At 46.2% G+C, this 20,498-nt stretch overlaps 1 protein-coding gene across 10 annotated transcripts in view; it reads right to left on the bottom strand.

The window, feature by feature from the left end:
- PACSIN2 (protein kinase C and casein kinase substrate in neurons 2) overlaps positions 1 to 20,498 on the bottom strand; it is a 595,050-nt gene that overhangs the window by 126,293 nt on the left and 448,259 nt on the right. For all 10 annotated transcript variants that reach the window (XM_085652484.1, XM_085652485.1, XM_085652482.1 and 7 more), the window contains one exon: positions 15,222 to 15,397. In XM_085652484.1, coding sequence (XP_085508610.1) covers positions 15,222 to 15,397 — 176 coding nt within the window. The remainder of the gene's footprint in view (positions 1 to 15,221; positions 15,398 to 20,498) is intronic.

Genomic DNA, 20,498 nt, shown 5'->3' with positions numbered 1-20,498 from the left:
TTCACAGTCCCTAGCAGTAAAGCCTGTAAAAAGTGGAGTGTAATACGTGCATAAAAAGGATGCCTGCATTTACATGAGGAAACGTGATTGTGTAAGGCAAGCTGCCTGCTCCCTCCGCTCAGGCTGGCAGCTGCTTTACAATTATTAGCGCTGGTAATTTGCCGTTAGGGGCAAAACGTGGAGAGAGAAACAATCAGAAAATTGGGTGAAGGGGGGAGAAATTTGGGCAACTGCTCGGCTAATTGACTCTGAAAGGAGAAATTAACAAGACAAGCCCGGCGGAGCGTGGCGCGCGCGCTTAGCGAGGGAGCGCATTCCAGGCGGGGGAGCGGACCCTTTGAAGTGCGATGCCAAATGGACTGCATGGTGGCACGATGCGCGTGATTGTGCGCGTGCTCGCCATGCAATCCGCTTTTCGGAGCACTTTTGGGAGCCCCTTACAATAGTCTCGCTTTGCAATCGCTTACGCGATAGCAAGGCGAGACCTAAAAAGGGAGACAAAAGTCTCTAAAGTGTAGTCAAAAAATGACTAAGGTACGTGCTCTAACCGGATCTGCGTTTGCTGGCGCGGAAAAATAAAGAACTGACATCAGCGCGCATGGGTGGCACCTAAGTAGTCTCCGTGACGTCATCGCGGACGCCACCTACTGACGCGCAGGGGTATTGCTAGCAAAACTTTCCGGATCCAGTCTGACGCCTGGGGATATTCTAAGGTAAGGAATCTATCACTAACATGTCTCTTTCAGATCTGCAGGCCATCTCCCCCAACTACCGCCCCTGTCAACACTGCTTATGGCTTTAGAGTAAAAGGCTCTAACATCAGTTCAAGGCCTCTTTGTGTTTTAATTTCCTACTGCAGACACACTCGTGTTGTTAACACTCTAACACCAGAAGGCATTTAGGACTCAAAGATCCATGTGTCAGTGAAAAAACCAAGGTCTTAATAAATACAGTTTTAAAAAAAATATATATATACTTCATGCAAACATGCTAACAAAATACAAATAATACGTGGTAATATTTATCCGCTTATCTGCTTCGCACGCGCTTGGCGGAAGGCGGGCAATTTTTGTTCTCAAGGGTTACAACTAGAAAAGTTTGAATTTTGATTCTGCGTGTTTCAAAGCTGGTTCTTGGGCGACATTATGTTAATGGTAAAAGAACAAAGAAACCTTTAGCTTGTAAGAGCCATCTCCGCCTGATCACAATGGAATCACTGCTGACTGAACTGCCTTAGCCCTCCAGGAAGTAGAGGTGGGTGAGCCAACAAATTAACACAGAAATTCGAGCCACGGGTCTGGCTTGGCTCTTAAAGTCGTGCTTGTATTTTCTTGAAATAGCGCTTTATTGTTAAAACAGTTTGTCATCTTGTTTGACAATTTCCTCTGCTGTAAGAGTACTTAGTACAGGGGATTTGGTTATTTGTTTTATTGATGTGTGTTCAACTCTGAACTCATAGTATTGGCCATGCTTACCATGTCCACTTTTGCTTTGAGTGCCCTACTACCGCTGCATTACCTTATGCCTCATTTTGCGAATCCTGAGGGATAGCTTCCAAGTTCCTGAGTAAATCGCTGGTCCTAACCAAAAATGCAAAGAGTGTTGTGTATGAGATTTCCTTGCATAGGCTTGCACGGTCTACAATTAGGCATTAAAGTAATATCAATGATCAAATAAGAGGGATATCTAAATCACAGCATAACAGAGGATGTAAGGCGCCTTGAGACCCTTAGAGGTGAGTAGCGCACTTCACAATTCCCCGATTGATTCTGCCATAGTGTGCATCTCTAACGAAAAATAAAGTCACAACTCAAAACAAAACTTTTGTTGTGAAGAGGTACTTAAAGCTAACTTTCTCCTCGCTTCTCTTATTTTTCGCATAGTCTGCGCTACCACCTCCACCACAGGTTCCTTTCCATTGCTTAATGCTTGGTAATAATGTTGGCATTATTTCAGTCTTAGAAGAACACCCTGACACTTCAAACTCTGGGGGTCTGCAGAGTATTCTCTATGGCACACGGGTGCAAGAACGCACTGCCCCGTCAAACTCTGGGGGTCTGCAGAGTATTCTCTATGGCACACAGGTGCAAGAACTCACTGACCCTTCAAACTCTGGGGGTCTGCAGAGTATTCTCTATGGCACACGGGTGCAAGAACACACGGACCCTTCAAACTCTGGGGTCTGCAGAGAATTCTCTATGGCACACGGGTGCAAGAACACACTGACTCTTCAAACTCTGGGGGTGTGCAGAGTATTTCCCATTGCACACAGGTGCAAGAACACACTGACCCTTCAAACTCTGGGGGTCTGCAGAGTATTCTCTATGGCACACAGGTGCAAGAACACACTGACCCTTCAAACTCTGGGGGTCTGCAGAGTATTCTCCATGACACACAGGTGCAGGGAACTACTAGATTAACAGCAATCAGTTGTCAGTCATTAAGTGTGCCGAGCCTAGCCAACCCATACAGGACCGTAAAGGGGTTGGAGCAGCTTGAGGCGATCCGAACAATCGCTTTCTTCAACACCCTTCCCCCGCACCAGCACCACCATTTGCTAAACCCTCCATTCCACAACTCCCCGGTGAGTATAAGGTAGGATAAAAAGGTGCGGAAGTGGTGAGGTAATCATGTGGAGAGTGCAGCCTGTGACCCCCGCTCTTACCCCAATCAGCTGTTTTGTTACACTGAGGTTTCAGGCTTTTTGGACTTTTCCGACACCTAGCTCCTGCTTTCCCAGTCAAGAGCTTTTGCATCCTGTTGCGACACAGTATGCATTAAGGTGTGTTGGCGAGTTGCAAGCTTGACGTGCACCTGGGGCAGGCATGAGCAAGGCCAGCAATGGAGCTTCCGTTCTGCAGGCTGAGGAAACAAGCATTGGCATAGCAAATAGGTCTCGCTTTTGGGACCTTATAAGTATTTAGTTATGCAGCACAATATCCTTGGTGCAACAACATCAACTATTGCATGGCTAAACACTTATAAGGTCCCAAAGCCGAGACCTATTGGCTATGCCAATGCTTGTTGTAAAAAGCAGTGGAGACTCTTCATCTCCTCCCAACTCTGCAGTGACCGGATGAGAGTGATCCAGAGTCCTGGCAGGGGCAGTGTCACCAGCCTGCTGCCTGCCAAACCCAGGAGAATGATGACAGCGAAGGAGAGCCACAGGCCACAGACATCACAGGTAACCCCATTTCTTAAGATCCATAAAAAGTCGGCATATCGCACAACGTAATAAAAAAGAAAAAAATTATAAAAACAATGTCGCCCTCTTAGCTTTCAAAGCAAGAACTCTAATAAAATGTGTAGAGGAACTGACTTACTTCTTTTACTGTATTTATAATGTATTTTATGTAACGCTCGCCTTTTACCCAGTTTATCATTTCCTTTTCTAAGGTACTTTGACCCACATGTATTTCAGTGCAGTTGCATTATTGCATCTTGCCACTCATTTTGCGCTGGAAAAAGGGGCGTGGATGGGATTAGAGGACGCGGCGTGACTCATTCCGGCTAGGCCAGTGTGTGTGCTGCTGCATTCATCCGAGAAGGGAGGGGCCAGCAAGCCTTTGTCTGCTTCGAGTTCATGCAAGTACACGACCCAGGAGAGGGGGCAGCCCTTCACCTACTGGTTTTGCCATCTTTCCTTCACACACAGAAAGGAGAAATGTTGCCAGTGATTAAACTCATACACACAGTTTTGGCAAACATTTAATCCAATTTATTGTGGAGGGACATGCAAGAATATGTGCATTGTCACGAGCTAGATTGTATCTACATCATTGACACAACAATCTAGAGGAATTCTCCACTGGCGTTTATTTTTCAGTTCACATAGCTTCACTAATGTTAATACAACTTTACATCAACATTTGCAACACCCGACAAAGTGAAAAGAGACTGTTGCACTAATTGGTCAATGAAAAAAAATCACATTTTGCATCAATGAATCAGTCCAATTGCCAACGCAAAAAGTGCAATCTATTTAATCTGGAAATATAAGCGATTTATGTGAATTGACTCCTGGGGCTGACAGCACTGAGCAGCCTATGTTCTTTCGAACATGAACCAATCAGATTGTGTGCAGCTCCTATGTACACAGAAAAAAACAGCATAGAGAATGTGTTTTTGTTTCTATACCCTCGCATCGTTCATTTGTTTGTATACAGCGTGTGTTCGCACGGTTGTGAACTATTGTAATCCTCCTATCTGGTCAACATGAGCTTTTAGGAGAAAATGGTGTAGTTTAGAAGAGAAGAGTAAGTGGGTGAGCGATTGATTGATATGTCGGTGGATGATGTATGTTTAGATAAATGCTTGGATAAGTGAGAGGTTGGATACCTGGATGACTACTTGGATGGGTGTCTGGGTGAGTACTTAGATGGATATTTGGATAGATGTCTGGGTGAGTATTTGGATGGATGAGTGGAAGGGTGTTTTGAATAATTAGGTACGTGACGCATGGGTGGGTTAGTTCTTGGATGGGTGGCTTGGTTAGATGCTTGGATGGATGAATGATTGGATGGATGGATGGATGGATGGATGGTGTGTCCTTGGATGAACGGATAAGGTATGGATGGAGAAACAGGGGAAAAAAGCATTCAAAATGTAAGTAACTTATTGGACGGTTGGTCAGAATTGGACACATTTCATATTATAAACATTGAGGCCAAATTGTATATTAATCTGTATGAATAATTATGTTATTGTAAAGGCGTGTTTGTGTGTTGTGCTTTTTGTAAAGCAACAGAGACAGCAATAAACAAGACGGCAAACGTGAAAGCAGGGGTGCGCGCGTGACGGCAGACATGCGAGTGGTGCGTGCGCAGCAGAGGAAAAAGTGAAAGCTCCAGATGGTGCCTCGGGCGCTGAAAGCGGCAGGCTGCGCGCGTGATAGCAAGCGCTAGGCCGTGTGGCAGCACTTTTATAAGCCCTAACTAAAAGTCTCGCAGGGCAGCGCATGCGCTGGCTCAGGCGAGACCTAAAAAGTCATAAAAGGATACAGTTCCTCGGGGGAAATAGAGGAATTACTCTGCACTACAAAGAATCAAACATTTGCGGAGGTATAGGGACAAAATGGCAGGGTGGGAGCGCTGTTCTGTAACTACTTCTTTAAAAAATGTTTTTAATTGAGGTAAGACAGGAAAATAGCATTTGCAGAAGGCACAATATATGCTGTCAAGAATATAGGGCGATATTCCGGGACTACACATCTGTGTCACAAATGGAAAATAAGATAAGGAAAAATGTAACATACTATCCACATTCAGATTCGCACATCTGTAAGGCGCCCCCTCTCCTATTGGCTACCCAATACACATCTCCCAAGCATATGTTCCATTTCCTGTAACTAGAAAAGTAAAGTCTTGCCCACAGCTCTAAACTAGAAGTGACAAAAGATTTACCCTTCCCACTTCCATGTCTCATGTGCTGTAGAATCACATAGATGATCCAACTTTCTTTTACTGAACAAAAACAAAGTCCCCAAATTTTTTCAAACCCCTCTGGTCATTTAACCTGTAGATGATCTTCTCATAAGAGGTCATTCAACCATGTATTTATTAAACATTGTTGTTGTTGTTTCCAAAGTTTAAACGTGCCCATCTTAACAGCTTGTGCAGAGAAGCAAACCCTTAAGCCTATGCATAAACTCTGCAATGCGAAATGTCTTCTAAAGCAACATCTTTTGGGTCGATAAAGGCCCCATCAGACTCAGTTTCGCTTTCATCTAACCCCAAACATCTGACCAGTAATTATGTACTTTGGGGCATTACGACAGTATAGGCACTATGTCACAACCCGGCCATGCAGAGCAAGAGTGAAATTTAGATGGAGAAGATGCTCAATCTGAGTCTTGTTCCCCTAAGCCCTTTATCATGATATAAAAGAAAGAATATCACCCCAATCCTCCTTAGAGAACTGTTTCACCAGTCTGCGTTCCCATTATATTTTGAGAGAGTTGATCGCAGATTGTGACAGTAAGTGAATTGAATATGCTACTTACCAGTATGCATCTGTTCTTGGCATGTAGGGCTGCTGACATTCATATCGGTGCATAGATCGCCGCCTAGTGTTGGGTCCGGATGTTTGCACGTTGTTGTCCTGGAAGAGTCTTCGAGGTATCCTGGGATAGGTGACTCCTCCCCTGGACTACAGTGCGCATGGGCATCCTCTCCATCCTCAGATTGTTTTTCGCCATTGTGGCAGTGATGGAGTAGATACAGAAAAGTGATGACCATGCTTACAGTAATTCTGAGAGCTGCAGCTGCTACAGGCGCCGGGGAGGAGGGAGGGCGATATGAATGTCAGCAGCCCTACATGCCAAGAACAGATGCATACTGGTAAGTAGCATATTCAGTTCGAGGCATGTGGGCTGCTGAATTCATATCTGTGCATAGAATGTATAGCAGTGCCCTCTATTAGCGGCGGCTACCAGTGCCAGCTGCAGCGGTCTGAAAAAGGGTTTTGAGAACAGCCTGTCCTACAGCTGCCTGCTGTTTTGATTGCACATCTACACAATAGTGTTTGGTAAATGTGTGTGTGGTGGACCAGGTGGCTGCTCTACATATATCATGCAGGGGAATATTTCCTAGAAAAGCCATGGAGGCCCCTAACTTACGTGTTGAGTGGGCTCGTGGGGGAATAGTTAATGTGCGTTTTGCCTTTTGATAACAAATTTGAATACACTTAACTATCCATCTGGCTATTCCTGCTTTGGAGATGGCGTTACCCTTGTGGTGTGGGGCAAAGGCAACGAACAGTTGTTTTGTCTTCCTAAAGGGTTTAGTCCTGTCGATGTAGTACATGAGGGCCCTCCTTACGTCTAGTGTATGGAGTGCTCGTTCCGCGACAGTTTGTGGGTTTTGGAAGAAAACGGGCAGTTCAATAGTTTGATTCATGTGGAACTGCGAGATTACCTTGGGCATGAATTTGGGGTTGGTACGTAGTACGACCCTGTTGGCGTGAACCTGTATAAATGGCTCTTGAACTGTTAGTGCCTGGAGTTCACTAACCCTTCTTAAAGAAGTGATTGCTACTAGGAAAGCTACTTTCCAGGTGAGGAATTGAATCTCGCATGAGTGGAGAGGTTCAAAGGGTGGACCCATCAGGCGTGTGAGGACCAGGTTGAGGTTCCACATTGGAGCCGGTGGGTGGCTTGGTGGAATGACTCGTTTGAGGCCTTCCAAGAATGCTTTGATGGCAGGCACTCTGAATAGTGAGAGGTGCTGCCTGGTTTGCAGATAGGCTGATATTGCGGTCAAATAGACACGTATAGAGGTGTACGCCAGATTGCATCGGTATAGGTGTAAGAGGTAACAAATGATGTTTTGGACGGATGCGTCCAGCGGGTTAATGTCATTATTACTGCAATAAATGACGAACCTTTTCCATTTGGCTGCATAGCAAGCTCTCGTAGTGGGTCTCCTGGCCTCCTTGATGATGTCCATACAGTCAGGTGGCAGGTTGAGGTAGCCAAACTCTAGGACTTCAGGAGCCAGATTGCCAGGTTCAGCTGTTGCGGATCTGGGTGCTGAATCTCTCCATGGTTCTGCGTTAAATGCGCGGGTTTGATCCGCAGCCTTTGATGCGGCACCACGGAAAGTTCGAGGAAGGTGGTGTACCATGGCTGGCGTGCCCACGTAGGAGCAACTAGGACGAGTGTCAGGGAGTGTTGTCTGAGTTTGCGAGCCACCAGCGGTATCAACAGCGCTGGGGGAAAAGCGTACGCAAATCTGCCGGACCAGTTCATCCATATCGCATTGCCCTGCGACTGTGGATGTGGGAACCTGGCGGCAAAGCTTTGGCATTTTGCGTTTTCGCTTGTGGCGAAGAGGTCTATCTCTGGATGACCCCACTGCTGGAAGTACGGTTGGAGTACTGATGGGTGTAACTCCCACTCGTGCATCTGGTGGCTGTGTCTGCTGAGCAGATCCGCCATCTGGTTGTCCTTGCCCGGGAGGTGCTCTGCCATGAGGAACATGTTCCTCTGAATGGCCCACTTCCACATGCTCTGAGCCAGATGAGACAACTGTGGAGAGTGTGTTCCTCCCTGCTTCTGTATGTAGTACATGGCAGTCATGTTGTCCGTCCGGATCAACACGACTTTGTTGCATAGATATACTTTGAATGCCTTCATGGCCAGGAAGATTGCCATCAGTTCCAGAAGGTTGATGTGCATCTTCTTCTGTTGTGTCGTCCATAGTCCCTGCACTGTGTAGTGGAGTACATGAGCTCCCCATCCTTGGAAAGACGCGTCCGCCGTCAGTACTATTTGTGGAACAGGCTCTTGGAACGGTCGGCCCTTGCAAAGGTTTTGAGGATTCCACCAATGCAGAGAGTTGTATGCCCGACCGCTCACCAACACTAGGTCTTTCAACTGTCCTTGAGCCTGATTCCACTGACGTGCTAAGCACTCCTGAAGCGGGCGCATATGTAATCTCGCGTCTGGGACTATGAAAATGCAGGAGGCCATCATGCCTATCAACTGCATGAACACTCGTGCTGGAAGTGAGTGTTGGGGTTTGAACCTGGAGATCAGCATTTGCATGCTGTTGATCCTCACTAAATTTGGCTGAGCTGTGGCCGCCAGAGTGTCTATAGTCGCACCTAGGTACTGTTGTACGTGTGCGGGCTGGAGATGGGATTTTGGGTAATTTAGTGAGAACCCCAGACTGTGCAGGAGGTGAATGGTGCGGGACATGTGGCTGGCACATTGCTGGGCTGACTTCGCTTGAACGAGCCAGTCGTCCAGGTAAGGGTAGACGTGTATGTGCTGCCTCCGTAGATGTGCCGCCACAGTAGCTAGGCACTTTGTAAACACCCTTGGTGCCGTTGTCACGCCGAAGGGAAGGACTCTGAATTGGTAGTGCTGTCCTTGAACAGTGAACCTGAGGTATTTTTTGTGTGATGGGTGAATGGGTATGTGGAAATACGCATCCTTGAGGTCCAGTGTGGCTAGAAAGTCTCCCTGCTTGAGCAGCGGGAGGACTTGCTGGAGAGTGAGCATGTGAAAATGCTTGGAAAGAATGTATCTGTTTAGGGGTCTCAGGTCTAATATAGGTCTGAGTGACCCGTCCTTCGGTATTAAAAAGTACAGGGAGTACACCCCCGTACCTTGCTCGTGGACGGGTACGACCTCTATTGCGCCTTTTAGAAGCATGCTTTGCACCTCCTGCTGTAAGAGCGTTAAGTGCTCTGAGGACATAGGACGGTTTCTTGGAGGAATTGTGGGTGGAGTGGAGGTTAGCTCTAGACAGTAACCGTATTTGACAATATCTTTGACCCACCTGTCCGTGGTGATGGAGTTCCACGTGGACAGGAACCTTTGTAGCCTTCCCCCGACAGGTGTTCTGTGGTCGGGAGGAAGGGAGAGGGCGTCACTGCTTGTTCTTGGGGGAGGACCTGGTGTTGCCGTAGCCGCGTCCTCTTCCCTTTGTACTGGAGCCACGATATCCACCCCGGGTGTTTTTATCGTAGGTGGTTTGTGTATTGCCCTTGTTGTATGTCTGCTGTGACCCCTGTCCTCTACCTGCTCCTCTATTTCCGGGGCGACGAAAGGAGCTGCTCCGAAAGGACTGAGTCTGGAGAGCCCCCATGGACTTTGCGGTGTCCGTGTCCTTTTTTATTTTCTCAAGGGTGGTGTCAACCTCCGGTCCGAATAAATAGTCGGGGTTGACAGGCTGGTTGAGTATATTATTTTGCACCTCAGGTTTGAATCTGGAGATTCGCAACCAGGCATGTCGTCGCAGCATGACGCTTGTGTTAATGGCCCTGGCAGCCGTGTCTGCGGCATCTAGTGCACACTTGATGGAAGCATTTGTGAGTAGCTGTCCCTCTCTGATAAGAATTTCTGCACCTTCTTTGTACTGGTCAGGGAGATGTTGGAGTAGTTGCTCCAATGTGTCATAGTGCGCTCTATCGTAGCGAGCGAGGAGCGCTTGTGTGTTGGCTATGCGCCATATGTTGGCAGCCTGGGCGGCAACTCGCTTGCCGGAGGTCTCTAACACCTTGGACTCTTTGTCCGGGGGAGGAGTGTCACCTGTCTGCGAGTGTGCCCTCTTGCGAGCATTCGCTACGACAATTGAGTCTAGTGGTAATTGGCCTCTGATGTAAGTAGGGTCCCCAGGCGCCGATCTGTATTTCTTATCGATCCTGGGGTTTATCACTCTTGCCCTGGTGGGTTCTTTGAAGATGTCCTTGGCTGGTTTGAGGACCCCTTTCAACATGGGCAGAGTTTTTACATGTCTTTCTGAGGATGCGAAGGTGTCCATAAGAAAGTCGTCCTCGATGGTGTCAGAGTGAAGCTGCACTCCATGATTATTTGCGGCACGTTCGATAAGAGCGTTGAACGCTGCAGTGTCCTCTGTGGGCGATGTTTTCGCCCCATAGAGTTGTGGGTCCTCTGCATCTAGAGGTGCACCTGGATCTACAGGGTCGCCCTAAGTTTGATCAGGGTCCTGTTGGTAATCAGGGTCTATGTCTCCGTGGTAGGGGACTTGGTCACCCATGTAGTCCTCCAACACGTCCGTGTCGGAGTGTGTGGGAGAGAATGATTGTGGATCCTGGTAGGGCGAGTGGTAAGATTCGCTTAGGAGAGGTTCTGAGTCCACAGGCAGCTTCCTTTTTAGTGGGATCCGGAAAGGATCCAAAGGTGGCTCCGAAGTTATCCTTCGTTCGTGGATAACCATCCTGCCGGTGTTGGCGTCGATGACATGTGACGGAGGCGCCTCAGCAGGTGTAGTTGTGGTGTGGGTGGCCCGTGTCCTGAGTTGGAATATTTTTGGGATCGTGGACGGAGGCAGGCCAAAAGTAATGTTGGCTGGCGCCGAAGAGGCTGCTGGAGCTTTTATTGGGCCGGAGCCCGACATGCCCTGGAGGACCGTTTTGGTTTTGCTGCTTTGTGCTGCAACAGGTCGCACTTGGAGCGCCTTTGAGGCTTTCGCGCCGACCAGGTCTGTAGAGGCGGTCGTCGACTTTTTCGGCGCCGGCGGGTCATCGAGTCGAGGGGCGGGAATGGCCGTCGACGTCTTCGATGCATGAGGCTTTGGTGTTGCCGTGGAAGCGATGTGAGACGCACCCGGCAGTGTGACCTTTGGTGTCGGAGTCGATGGCGTCGACGTCGGGAGCCGATCAGGTTTGTTGGCACCGAAGGCCTTTTTCCGTATGCCGACTCCGATGTCGGCCGCTTCAAGTTCGGCACCGAAGTCTGGCTTGGTGCGCTCGGTGCCGACGCGCTTCGCTGGCGTCGAAGGTGTGGAAGGCCTCGATCCGACCAGCGCCACTTTTGGTTTCGGTTTCGATTGAACCAGTGCAGCTTTCGGTTTCGGTTTGGAAGAAGGGAAACCAGCCGGTTTAGGTAATAATGGCTGCCGCTGAACGGCCGAGGCCGGGCCCGAGGGCGGGGCCGAAGAACTGCGGGATAGGTCTCGGGTAAGGCCCGAAGGCGATCCCTCGACCGGAGCCATAGACTGTGGCACTGGGCTCTCTTCAGTCTGAACGGGTAGGCCTTGCTCGTCATTGGAGCTACTCTCTTCGGCCCCTAAGGCCTCATCGTAGTCTCCTACCTCGGTGTCGTCTTCATCTCTGCGAAAGAGTGATTCGTCGACGTCGTTCGATCCGGAGTCATGTTCGGAAACGGGACTGGAGGGTAGGATCTCCAATTCTTCGACATCTTCGGTCTCGGCGTTGAAGATGTCTGCCGGGGCCGGTGCCGCGTGCTGCGCTTCGAGTCTTGCCGCTCGTCGATTCCGTAGAGTCTTCTTGGAACGGAACCGGGCACAGGCCATGCATGTCGATTCGTCGTGATCCGGCGAAAGGCATTTGTTGCACACCGGATGGACGTCGATGTGGGGATATTTCGCATTGCATACCGGACATCTCTTGAACGGTGTCCTCGATTCCATCGTCGATGTCGTCGATGGGCAGGTAAGAAGCGAAAAGTCGGTGCTGAAAGTTGTTAAACTAACAAAGGAGTATCGAAACCGATCGAGAAAACAGTACCGACGCGAACTAAAGGCCTTTTGGCCTCGATAAAGTTTTTCCTAACTTGAGTTAAGATAGCACATCCGAACCCAATGGCGGAAAAAAACAATCTGAGGATGGAGAGGATGCCCATGCGCACTGTAGTCCAGGGGAGGAGTCACCTATCCCAGGATACCTCGAAGACTCTTCCAGGACAACAACGTGCAAACATCCGGACCCAACACTAGGCGGCGATCTATGCACAGATATGAATTCAGCAGCCCACATGCCTCGAACATTAAAACCCCATATATAAACTTGAAATGACACTATGGAATGACCCCCCCCCCAAATCATGGGCCATGGGAGTGGCAGACCCATGCACAGCCTCAAGGACTCTGGCCAGAGAAGCGGTTCCAGTGGGAGACATCACCCGTTACCTACCTGGGATTTCAACTCTCGCCCCATACTAAAGACATCTACGCTAGCAACATTCCCCCTCACTTTCCTCTTCAAGGACCTTTACCGCTGGGGAAAGTTAAAGATCTCTTCGCTGGGCAGCCTTAATAGGCTGAAAATGTACTTCATGCCAAGTCTATACGTCCTACAGACTCTCCCTCTGGTCATCCCCCAAACTGCCTGCTTGCAGATTCGCACTAAAATGCTCAACTTTGTGTGGGTTTTCAAGCCCCAGAGAGTAGAAAAAAATATCCCAGTGCAAACAAGTAATAGTGGATGGCCTGGGCTTCTAGTTACATTTTAGCTGCACAACTCCGATCTTCCCTTTATTGGAATAATGACACCAATGGCAAACCCTGGGTCTAGGTGGAACAAGCTTTCTCCCCCTCACCTCTGTCAGGGCTTTTATGGCTTCAGTCTTGGCGTGAACTGAGGCTCCCCAACTACTACCTTTGACAGCTACACTGGTAGCTTACTGGAAAGAGGTGTGACAGCATAAGGCATTTCCGTGCAATCCTTTCCAGCTTACCCTCCTGCCACATAATCCAGAATTCTCTCCCAAGCAGGATCAATCCATGCTCCATTAATTCGATACAGGGCTGATCCCCTGCTCCACGTAACTTTTATGACAATGGCGACTTACGTTCATGTGTAGACTTGGCCACTAAGTTCACATTGACCAGGCGAGACCCCGATAGATTAAGCCAGGCACTCTACTGGGCAGGAAGGCCCAAGACATGACTGGACGTCCAGCGTGAGGCTACACCTATTGAGTCCCTATTATCTTAATATAATCCACCGAAGAGGCATAATCATGGCTGTACCAATACATTCTATAATTGATCCCTCCAAAAATACACACTTATGTCATACAATGGGAAAAGTAACTGGATGCCGAGATTTTCGAATGACACATGGGGTGCATATGGCGAGAGCTGCTAAGTTCTTGATTTGCATTTGACACAATCAATCAATCAATCAGAACATTTGTAAAGCGCACTACTTACCCGTGAGGGTCTCAAGGCGCTGCCTTGAGACCAAAGACAATTCTAACAAGACACTAACTCATTGGTATCTAATACCCGCTAGACTTGCAAAGATGGAAGGGGTGTGGTGAGCAAAGCACGTTTTTGCAAACTTGGTGGTCCTGCCCACTGATCCGTACTTTTCGGGTGGAGATCCAAAACACAATACAGGCCATAACAAACGTCTTACTACCTCTCAATCCACTCATGATCCTTTTAGGGGACCCTCGAGCGTATAGTCTATTTCTTTCAACGACCCCACAGGCCTGCCTGTTTTCCCATTTACTGCAGGCAACACAACTATGTGTGGCCCAGATGTGTAAGTACATCTAACCCCCCTCTATAAATATGTGGTGGGGAAAGACCTGGTCACTTTATGGCATGGAAAAAATAAACTGCTATTATACGAGATTGAGTAGCCAAGTTTGAAGTCAAATGGCGCCACTTCACTACTTACATACGACGCCTGCAATGAGAGGGAGAGCTCCATGTGACAGTGTTTACAACTCTAAGGGCGTCTGATATACACATGTCTCTATACAACACCGAAGGGAGCTCATCTGTACCTGAACTTCCAACTCGCTGGCAGTGTTCTATTGGGGTTGTGTGAAGGGAATGATGTTTTTCTATGCGCTCTGAGTGCAACTGTAATTCATGCGTGCTAATAGCCTTGGGCAGGGTGTGGGGGGGCTCGAGCCGTGCTTACCATTTTATATAATACTAACTGCTTCAATTTGAAATGTACTGTGTGTCATGTTCTTTTTATGAAAATGCTAAATGAAACAGTTAAAAAAAACTGAATGATTCAATCAAACTAATTTCATCCAGAAAAACAGACCACAGTATAACGAAAAGTTGATTGTGTTCTGGGTCCGAGAGGACCTGTCAGGGCAGTTTGGGATAGACTGTTTCTGGACCAGGACCAAGGCTGATTTGCATATGTCTGGGTCTATTCTGAGATGACATTGTGGGCAAAAAAATGATAGACTGAGATGAGGCCCTGAGTAATTGCTAGTGGCTGAAAATAATTTAGGCATTCCATACCTCTCTTTTTTTATTCCTCAATGTGACACACTGGATGCAGCGGGTATGTCCAGTCATGGGCCGTGTGCTCACTGGGCCACTGGTACCCAGCCGCACTTGACTGAAGAGGCCCAATTAGTCCGAACCTGGTCTTAGATTGCTGGTTAGGAGAGGACCTGGTTTGGGAGTTTAAGCTAGTCTATTGCCAATGGAGCAGACTCAAGGCTGATTTGCATATGGTTGGTTCTAATCTGAGGTGGCACGGTGGGCACAAAAAATTATTACCTTGGTTTTCAAAACACAGGCAGCTATCCTGAACTGGCCCTTCCCTACAAAAAGGTCTATAGCTTCCAGATTCATAAAAATGCACCCTCCCATTATCATTTTTAATAGAAAGTATATCTGTATCAACCTTGGCCTTCTCCTGGAGGCAGCTAAGAGGGGGGTGCTTTCTAATGCTGTTGCAACCTGTTCTCTACAGCTGGAACCCTCACCTGCAACATTACAGCTGATTTCCTAACTATCTGCTCTCTCCTGGAAGTAGCTCCTGAAACCTCCCATATTCACAAGGACATACTTCAGCAGGCAATAAACAAATCCACAATCCAGAAAGGCAGTGTGGTGTAACAGTAAAGCCACAAGTGTGAAGTCATCCGCTAAAGGCAAGCTTTCACTGCATGGTAACATTTTCAAACTAGTCTTTGGTTAGAACCATAATATTTTGAGAAAAAAATCAAAACATTTTGCACCAAGTACCTTGGGTTGTTGGACAGGTCAAGGTGTTTCTGAACTTCCAGTAGAACGTCTCTGAAGAATTGAAGGCGCTTTTCCTCAGACTGCTGACATTGCTCAAACACCTGGTCCATATTTTCCATATACTGTGGAGTGCAGCTGTCCAAGTCCTTCAACGCTTTCTCATACTTTTCTTTTGTCTGCAGGGAGGATAAAAATCAGCTACTTTCTCTGGTTCTCCTCTCGACTCAATAATGATAGATATTAGGTTCTCAGGAATAATCCCTTTAACTAATTTGTCAACAGATAGCAGTATCTATGCCTTGCAGACAAATATTATCTGCCTACCTAACTTGCAGCTCTCGATTGGAAGGGAACACATGGCTTTAAAGTTGACTATTCTATTGGATGAATTCAGTGTGTTTTGTATTTTTTATTAACGTTATCTGGTGATGTGCTTAGCAATGGATTGATCACCTGTACAGGTGTTCCTGCCCTGAGGCTTATGTTCAACAGGGGTCCGATTTGCAGGGGGGGGTAAGGGGATGGGGTGCCAATATATGTGTGGTGAAGAGCAGGGTGTGTCTGTGTTACATCACACACATAGAAAGAAAATGAATCACACATGTGAAAATCAGTGTATAGAAAATGTTACATAAGACAAAGGGGACTACAAGGTGTAGGATTCACATGCCATCCATACTGGTAGCCAACCTTTAAGAGTGCTTGGTCTGGAGAAGCACCAACCCAGGATTCAGATCATAACACAGTGGTTAGGGTTGACTTTAATAATAAGAATGTATTTCTACCCAAACAAACCTTTTTTAGTAACATCAGGATAATGAAAGACAGGGAAAAAAACATTACTTTGCAACCTGTACCATGCAGCTTGCATGCAGTTCTTTGATGGCAGTTCATAGCTCACTGTGCTAGATTATGATTGTAACTTATGAACGCAACAGTAACAAAAGAATGTCTGTGACAAAAGCAGTAACCCACTGAGCTATGCACATCAATATTGTTCTTTGATATGCATGGTACACGTTCTTTGCAGCAGGCATATTAAACCCTCTGAACTACCTTCGATGAGTCACAACTGCCAATAGACAAAACTCCCATCTCTCTCCAGCAGGTACATTAATCAACAGAGTTAACTAGACACTTATTTTGCAAGAATACTTCTGAATATACAAGGAACTTTGTAGTGCTTGCAAAACTGCTGCACTGCTACAAAACCGGCCCCCAATAACAAAAACGACTCCCACCCTTCCAGCCTCCTGAGAAAACGTAGGATTATGGAAGTCCGGCCTTGAGAGTCAGTGGTGAGACAGTGGAGTACCCAGAGAAGATAAAACAGCAGTTGGAGAATTAGAAGGAAAGTAATCTGAGGGCCTTGCCTGTGATGCTCAAGGAGATTAGGGGCCACAAGTACGACCACTTCATTTTGCGAGTCCCTCATTGTGATTTTTTGCAACTTACAATTAGGAAGTCGTAAAATGCAATGTACTAATGTGTCTCAGACACATTTAGTGATTCCTAATGGGGTAGCAATTGGCCTACCTCATCAATATTCATGAGGTAGGTTGCAATTTATGACCCTTTGGGAACTGCTAAAAACAAAGGGATGGTGGCCTGCTGGGGACAGCTTGCTATTAAATGAAGTAACTTTTTTTTTTTTTTTTTTTTTTTTTTAAATGCAGCCTCTTTTCCTTAAAGGTAAACAAAATGAGTTTTAAAACGAAAAATTAAACGTTTCAGTTTCATTTTTTTAAGAGTAGGCAGTGGTCCGTGGGACCATGCCTTCTTTTAAACAACGTTTTCGCAACCATTCACAAAGGGGAAGGGGTCCCCAAGGGACCTCTTCCTATTTGTAACTGTAATTACTATCTACTTGAAGTAGGAGGTAAACTGTGAATGTTTTGGGACTGGATCCCAGTCGCAAAACATTTATACATCCCCCTGCGGCTTGCTTTTAGGAAGGGACGCCCTTGACACTCCCCTTCCTAATACCGACTCGCAAACCCTATTTTGAGAGTCGGTAATAGGATATCAACTCGCAAAACAGGGTTAGTACATGTCAAAAGGCTATTTAGTTGTCGCCAGCGTCCCGATTCTCCGCTTGCGACCACTAAACACTTTGTACATGTGGCCCTAGGTTTGGCAGAGGAGTTTGTTAAAAGGTAATATTTGGGGAGTAGAGGTAATGGAATTAGGTACCTGTCTGAGAGCAGATTTAGTTGAGTGAAACAAGATAGCCTGAAGTTCCAGCAGGTAGAGGAAGAAGGTGACAGTTAGCGCCTCGTGACATAGAAGAATGAGAAGCTGCTGCTTTAACTGTAGAGCAAAAGCTGGTGTGTGACCTTTGTCGACCAACCCAAATTTGGTAATCAGTCCAAGTAGAATTGACTGTAGATCGTATTTGCCATTTATAAGTCTTTCCATCCTTTCACCTGAAAACAAAGGAGAACTGCTGGAAGCCAATTCCTAAGAGAACACTTCCCAATGGCCACGAATATGGCAGGGATATTTAGTATGTAAAAGTCACTCACTTAAGAGTCATTCGTTTGAATGGGAGTTCTCTGTTCTGGCACTTCTGAAAAATTAGATGTCAGGCTGATCTGTAGTCTAAGGATGTGAAAGCACCTTGCTTCTTTTCAGTAGTTCCACACCATTGTTACATCACTCCTGCCACTCATTCGTTGTTTTAAAAAGAAAAAAAAATTGCTGCCCACCCAGGGCACCTACATTTTTTTTATATGGAGTTTCAGTGGGAGCCCTAGGACCTCTGCTGGCTCTCCTAGCAGGAGACAAACATTTTTGGTCAGTACCCACCCACCAGTGCTTAATGTGGGGGAAAAGTAAATGCCAGGACCCTACTTGGGAGGCCACTGCAGCCTGCGCCGCCCTTGCAGGGAGCACCACCCATTGCCCCTTCCAGCGCTACCACTGAACAAACCTACTAAGCAGCGTACAAGTGTGACACTTCAAACTATTCCATGCCACCCAAAGCTATAATAATGGAATGAGCGGCAGGTATTCTTTTTCAATGTGTATTGGCTTATTATCACTGTTGTGCTCCTCTCAAAATTAGACAGCGCCATCATGTGGCAGACTGTCACTAGACGTAGAAATGGGTGGTGAGCGCACTCGTTTTGAAATTATAGAGCTAATTTTTTTAGCGGTAAGCGTGCAAAATTGCCATATGCTTGCGTGGCACGTGGAATGAATGAGGGGGGTGGCCTAGTATGGATATAACTAGGACTGCAATATGCACTGCTATTAAGTTATTTCAAACATTTAATTCTTTTCACATCAATTCACAGTGATCATATACATTTTTTAGATATGAATTTCCGTGGTTACACGATATACATGGTCATTCAATATGTGTACACTTGTACAAAATTGTTGAACAAAAAATAGGCAATCAAATTACAAATACAAGCACCCAATGCATTTCGGGACATTCATGGTCCCTTCATCAGGGGTAAACTGTAAAAAGAAAAGGAGAAGGTATCAAAATCTTGCACGTTGCGTAATCAATAGATAGTAGTTTGAACTTAAAGTGAGGTATACGATACCTTTTTTAGTATTTGGTTGGGAATTCGCGAGATCGCGTGTTCATTTTCTAAAAAGATAGTATGAGAGTAGAGGTTGAGGAGAACTAATCTCTCTAATTATTGATTCCATTCAAAGCGCATTGAAAAACCCAAATTCATACCTGGTCTGTTGTATGTGGTTCTGTGTATTGCATGATACGGCAAAGTGTAAGATCTGCGGAAATAACAGCTGAGTTTTAACCATACTGTGTGAAAAGTAGCGGTAGTACACGCTGTGAATAAAGCGGAGCTCACCTTGATTAAAAAATGCAAATGGCGATGAAACCGTTTGGCTCAAGAAGAACCAAGACCAGAATAAATGTGGACCGTTGTCCGTAAAGTGTCTGAAATAAAAAGATAAAAACCGTACGCTTCAGCTGAAGGTAAAGATTTAAACCCGTGTCAAAAAGTAGAGGTCAATGGGGAGATTTGCTTACCGAGTCAGAGGAGAAGAGTAACGTTGTACGCTTCCACGAGCACTCTCAGCCGCGGTTTGCTGGCTGGTCAGTTTCAAGGGAGTTTAACGTCACGCCGTAGGCGTGAACACTGAAAAAAGACTCGGGCCCGTCGCCAGTGAAATATGAGATCCTACTAAATGTTGTAAAATGGATAATTTACGATGGTGAACTTAAATGAAATATTTAGAACGTGTGAATATTCCGAGTTTATTGCCTAGAATTTAATAAAGTGTAAAGCATCACGAACTGATCTAATGTGAATAGAATCCTCTAAATAAAGTTATATATATAAAAAAAAAATCTTCATGGAGAGAAAGTAAACGAAGTGAAATTGGTGAATGTTATTCTATGCTGTAGTGTCCAATGAATGGGTTCTGACCTGTTGTTGGAGGGTTTATGCACATAATTTCGACATCTTTGAACGAAACACATATGGCAAAGAGCTACAAGAAACAAAACTGAGAAAATTTAAAAGAGATACAATTGATTATAAGCTGAATGAAGCTTACACTTGGGCCGAAGTATATGCACAACGTAGGTTCACTACCAAAAAAACTACCCAAGCATCCTCAGAGGAAAGCGTAGTGTGCGATTCAGACATTGACACTCAGAGAGCATCCCTTAAAACCACCACCAGCTCGAAGGCTACTAAAAAATTACCAGAAGAAAGTTTATCAACCGCAATACCTAGCACTTCTGGTTCCTCTTCTTTTTTGGACCCCAGCACAGAACATGGGAGACCACCAGACAAGAGTCAAACCAAAACAACCAGCAGCATCGAAAAACAAGGAGAGGAAAAGGACAGAGAAAAAAGCAAAAAGGGACTGAGAAGTCAAACGAAAACCTCATAATAAATATCTCTTCTCTCAAACTGACACCATTTGAAGAAAATGTACTCAACAAAGGCATGTCCTTTGTGAGCACTTACAACAGCACAGACTCGGTAAGCAAATCTCCCCATTGACCTCTACTTTTTGACACGGGTTTAAATCTTTACCTTCAGCTGAAGCGTACGGTTTTTATCTTTTTATTTCAGACACTTTACGGACAACGGTCCACATTTATTCTGGTCTTGGTTCTTCTTGAGCCAAACGGTTTCATCGCCATTTTCATTTTTTAATCAAGGTGAGCTCCGCTTTATTCACAGCGTGTACTACCGCTACTTTTCACACAGTATGGTTAAAACTCAGCTGTTATTTCCGCAGATCTTACACTTTGCCGTATCATGCAATACACAGAACCAC

Source organism: Triturus cristatus, chromosome 4_1 (genome assembly GCF_964204655.1).
Source record: "Triturus cristatus chromosome 4_1, aTriCri1.1, whole genome shotgun sequence".
Classification (NCBI taxonomy): Eukaryota; Metazoa; Chordata; class Amphibia; order Caudata; family Salamandridae; genus Triturus; species Triturus cristatus.
The sequence above is the reverse complement of the archived record's forward strand: the minus strand, read 5'-3'. Positions and strand labels throughout refer to the sequence as shown.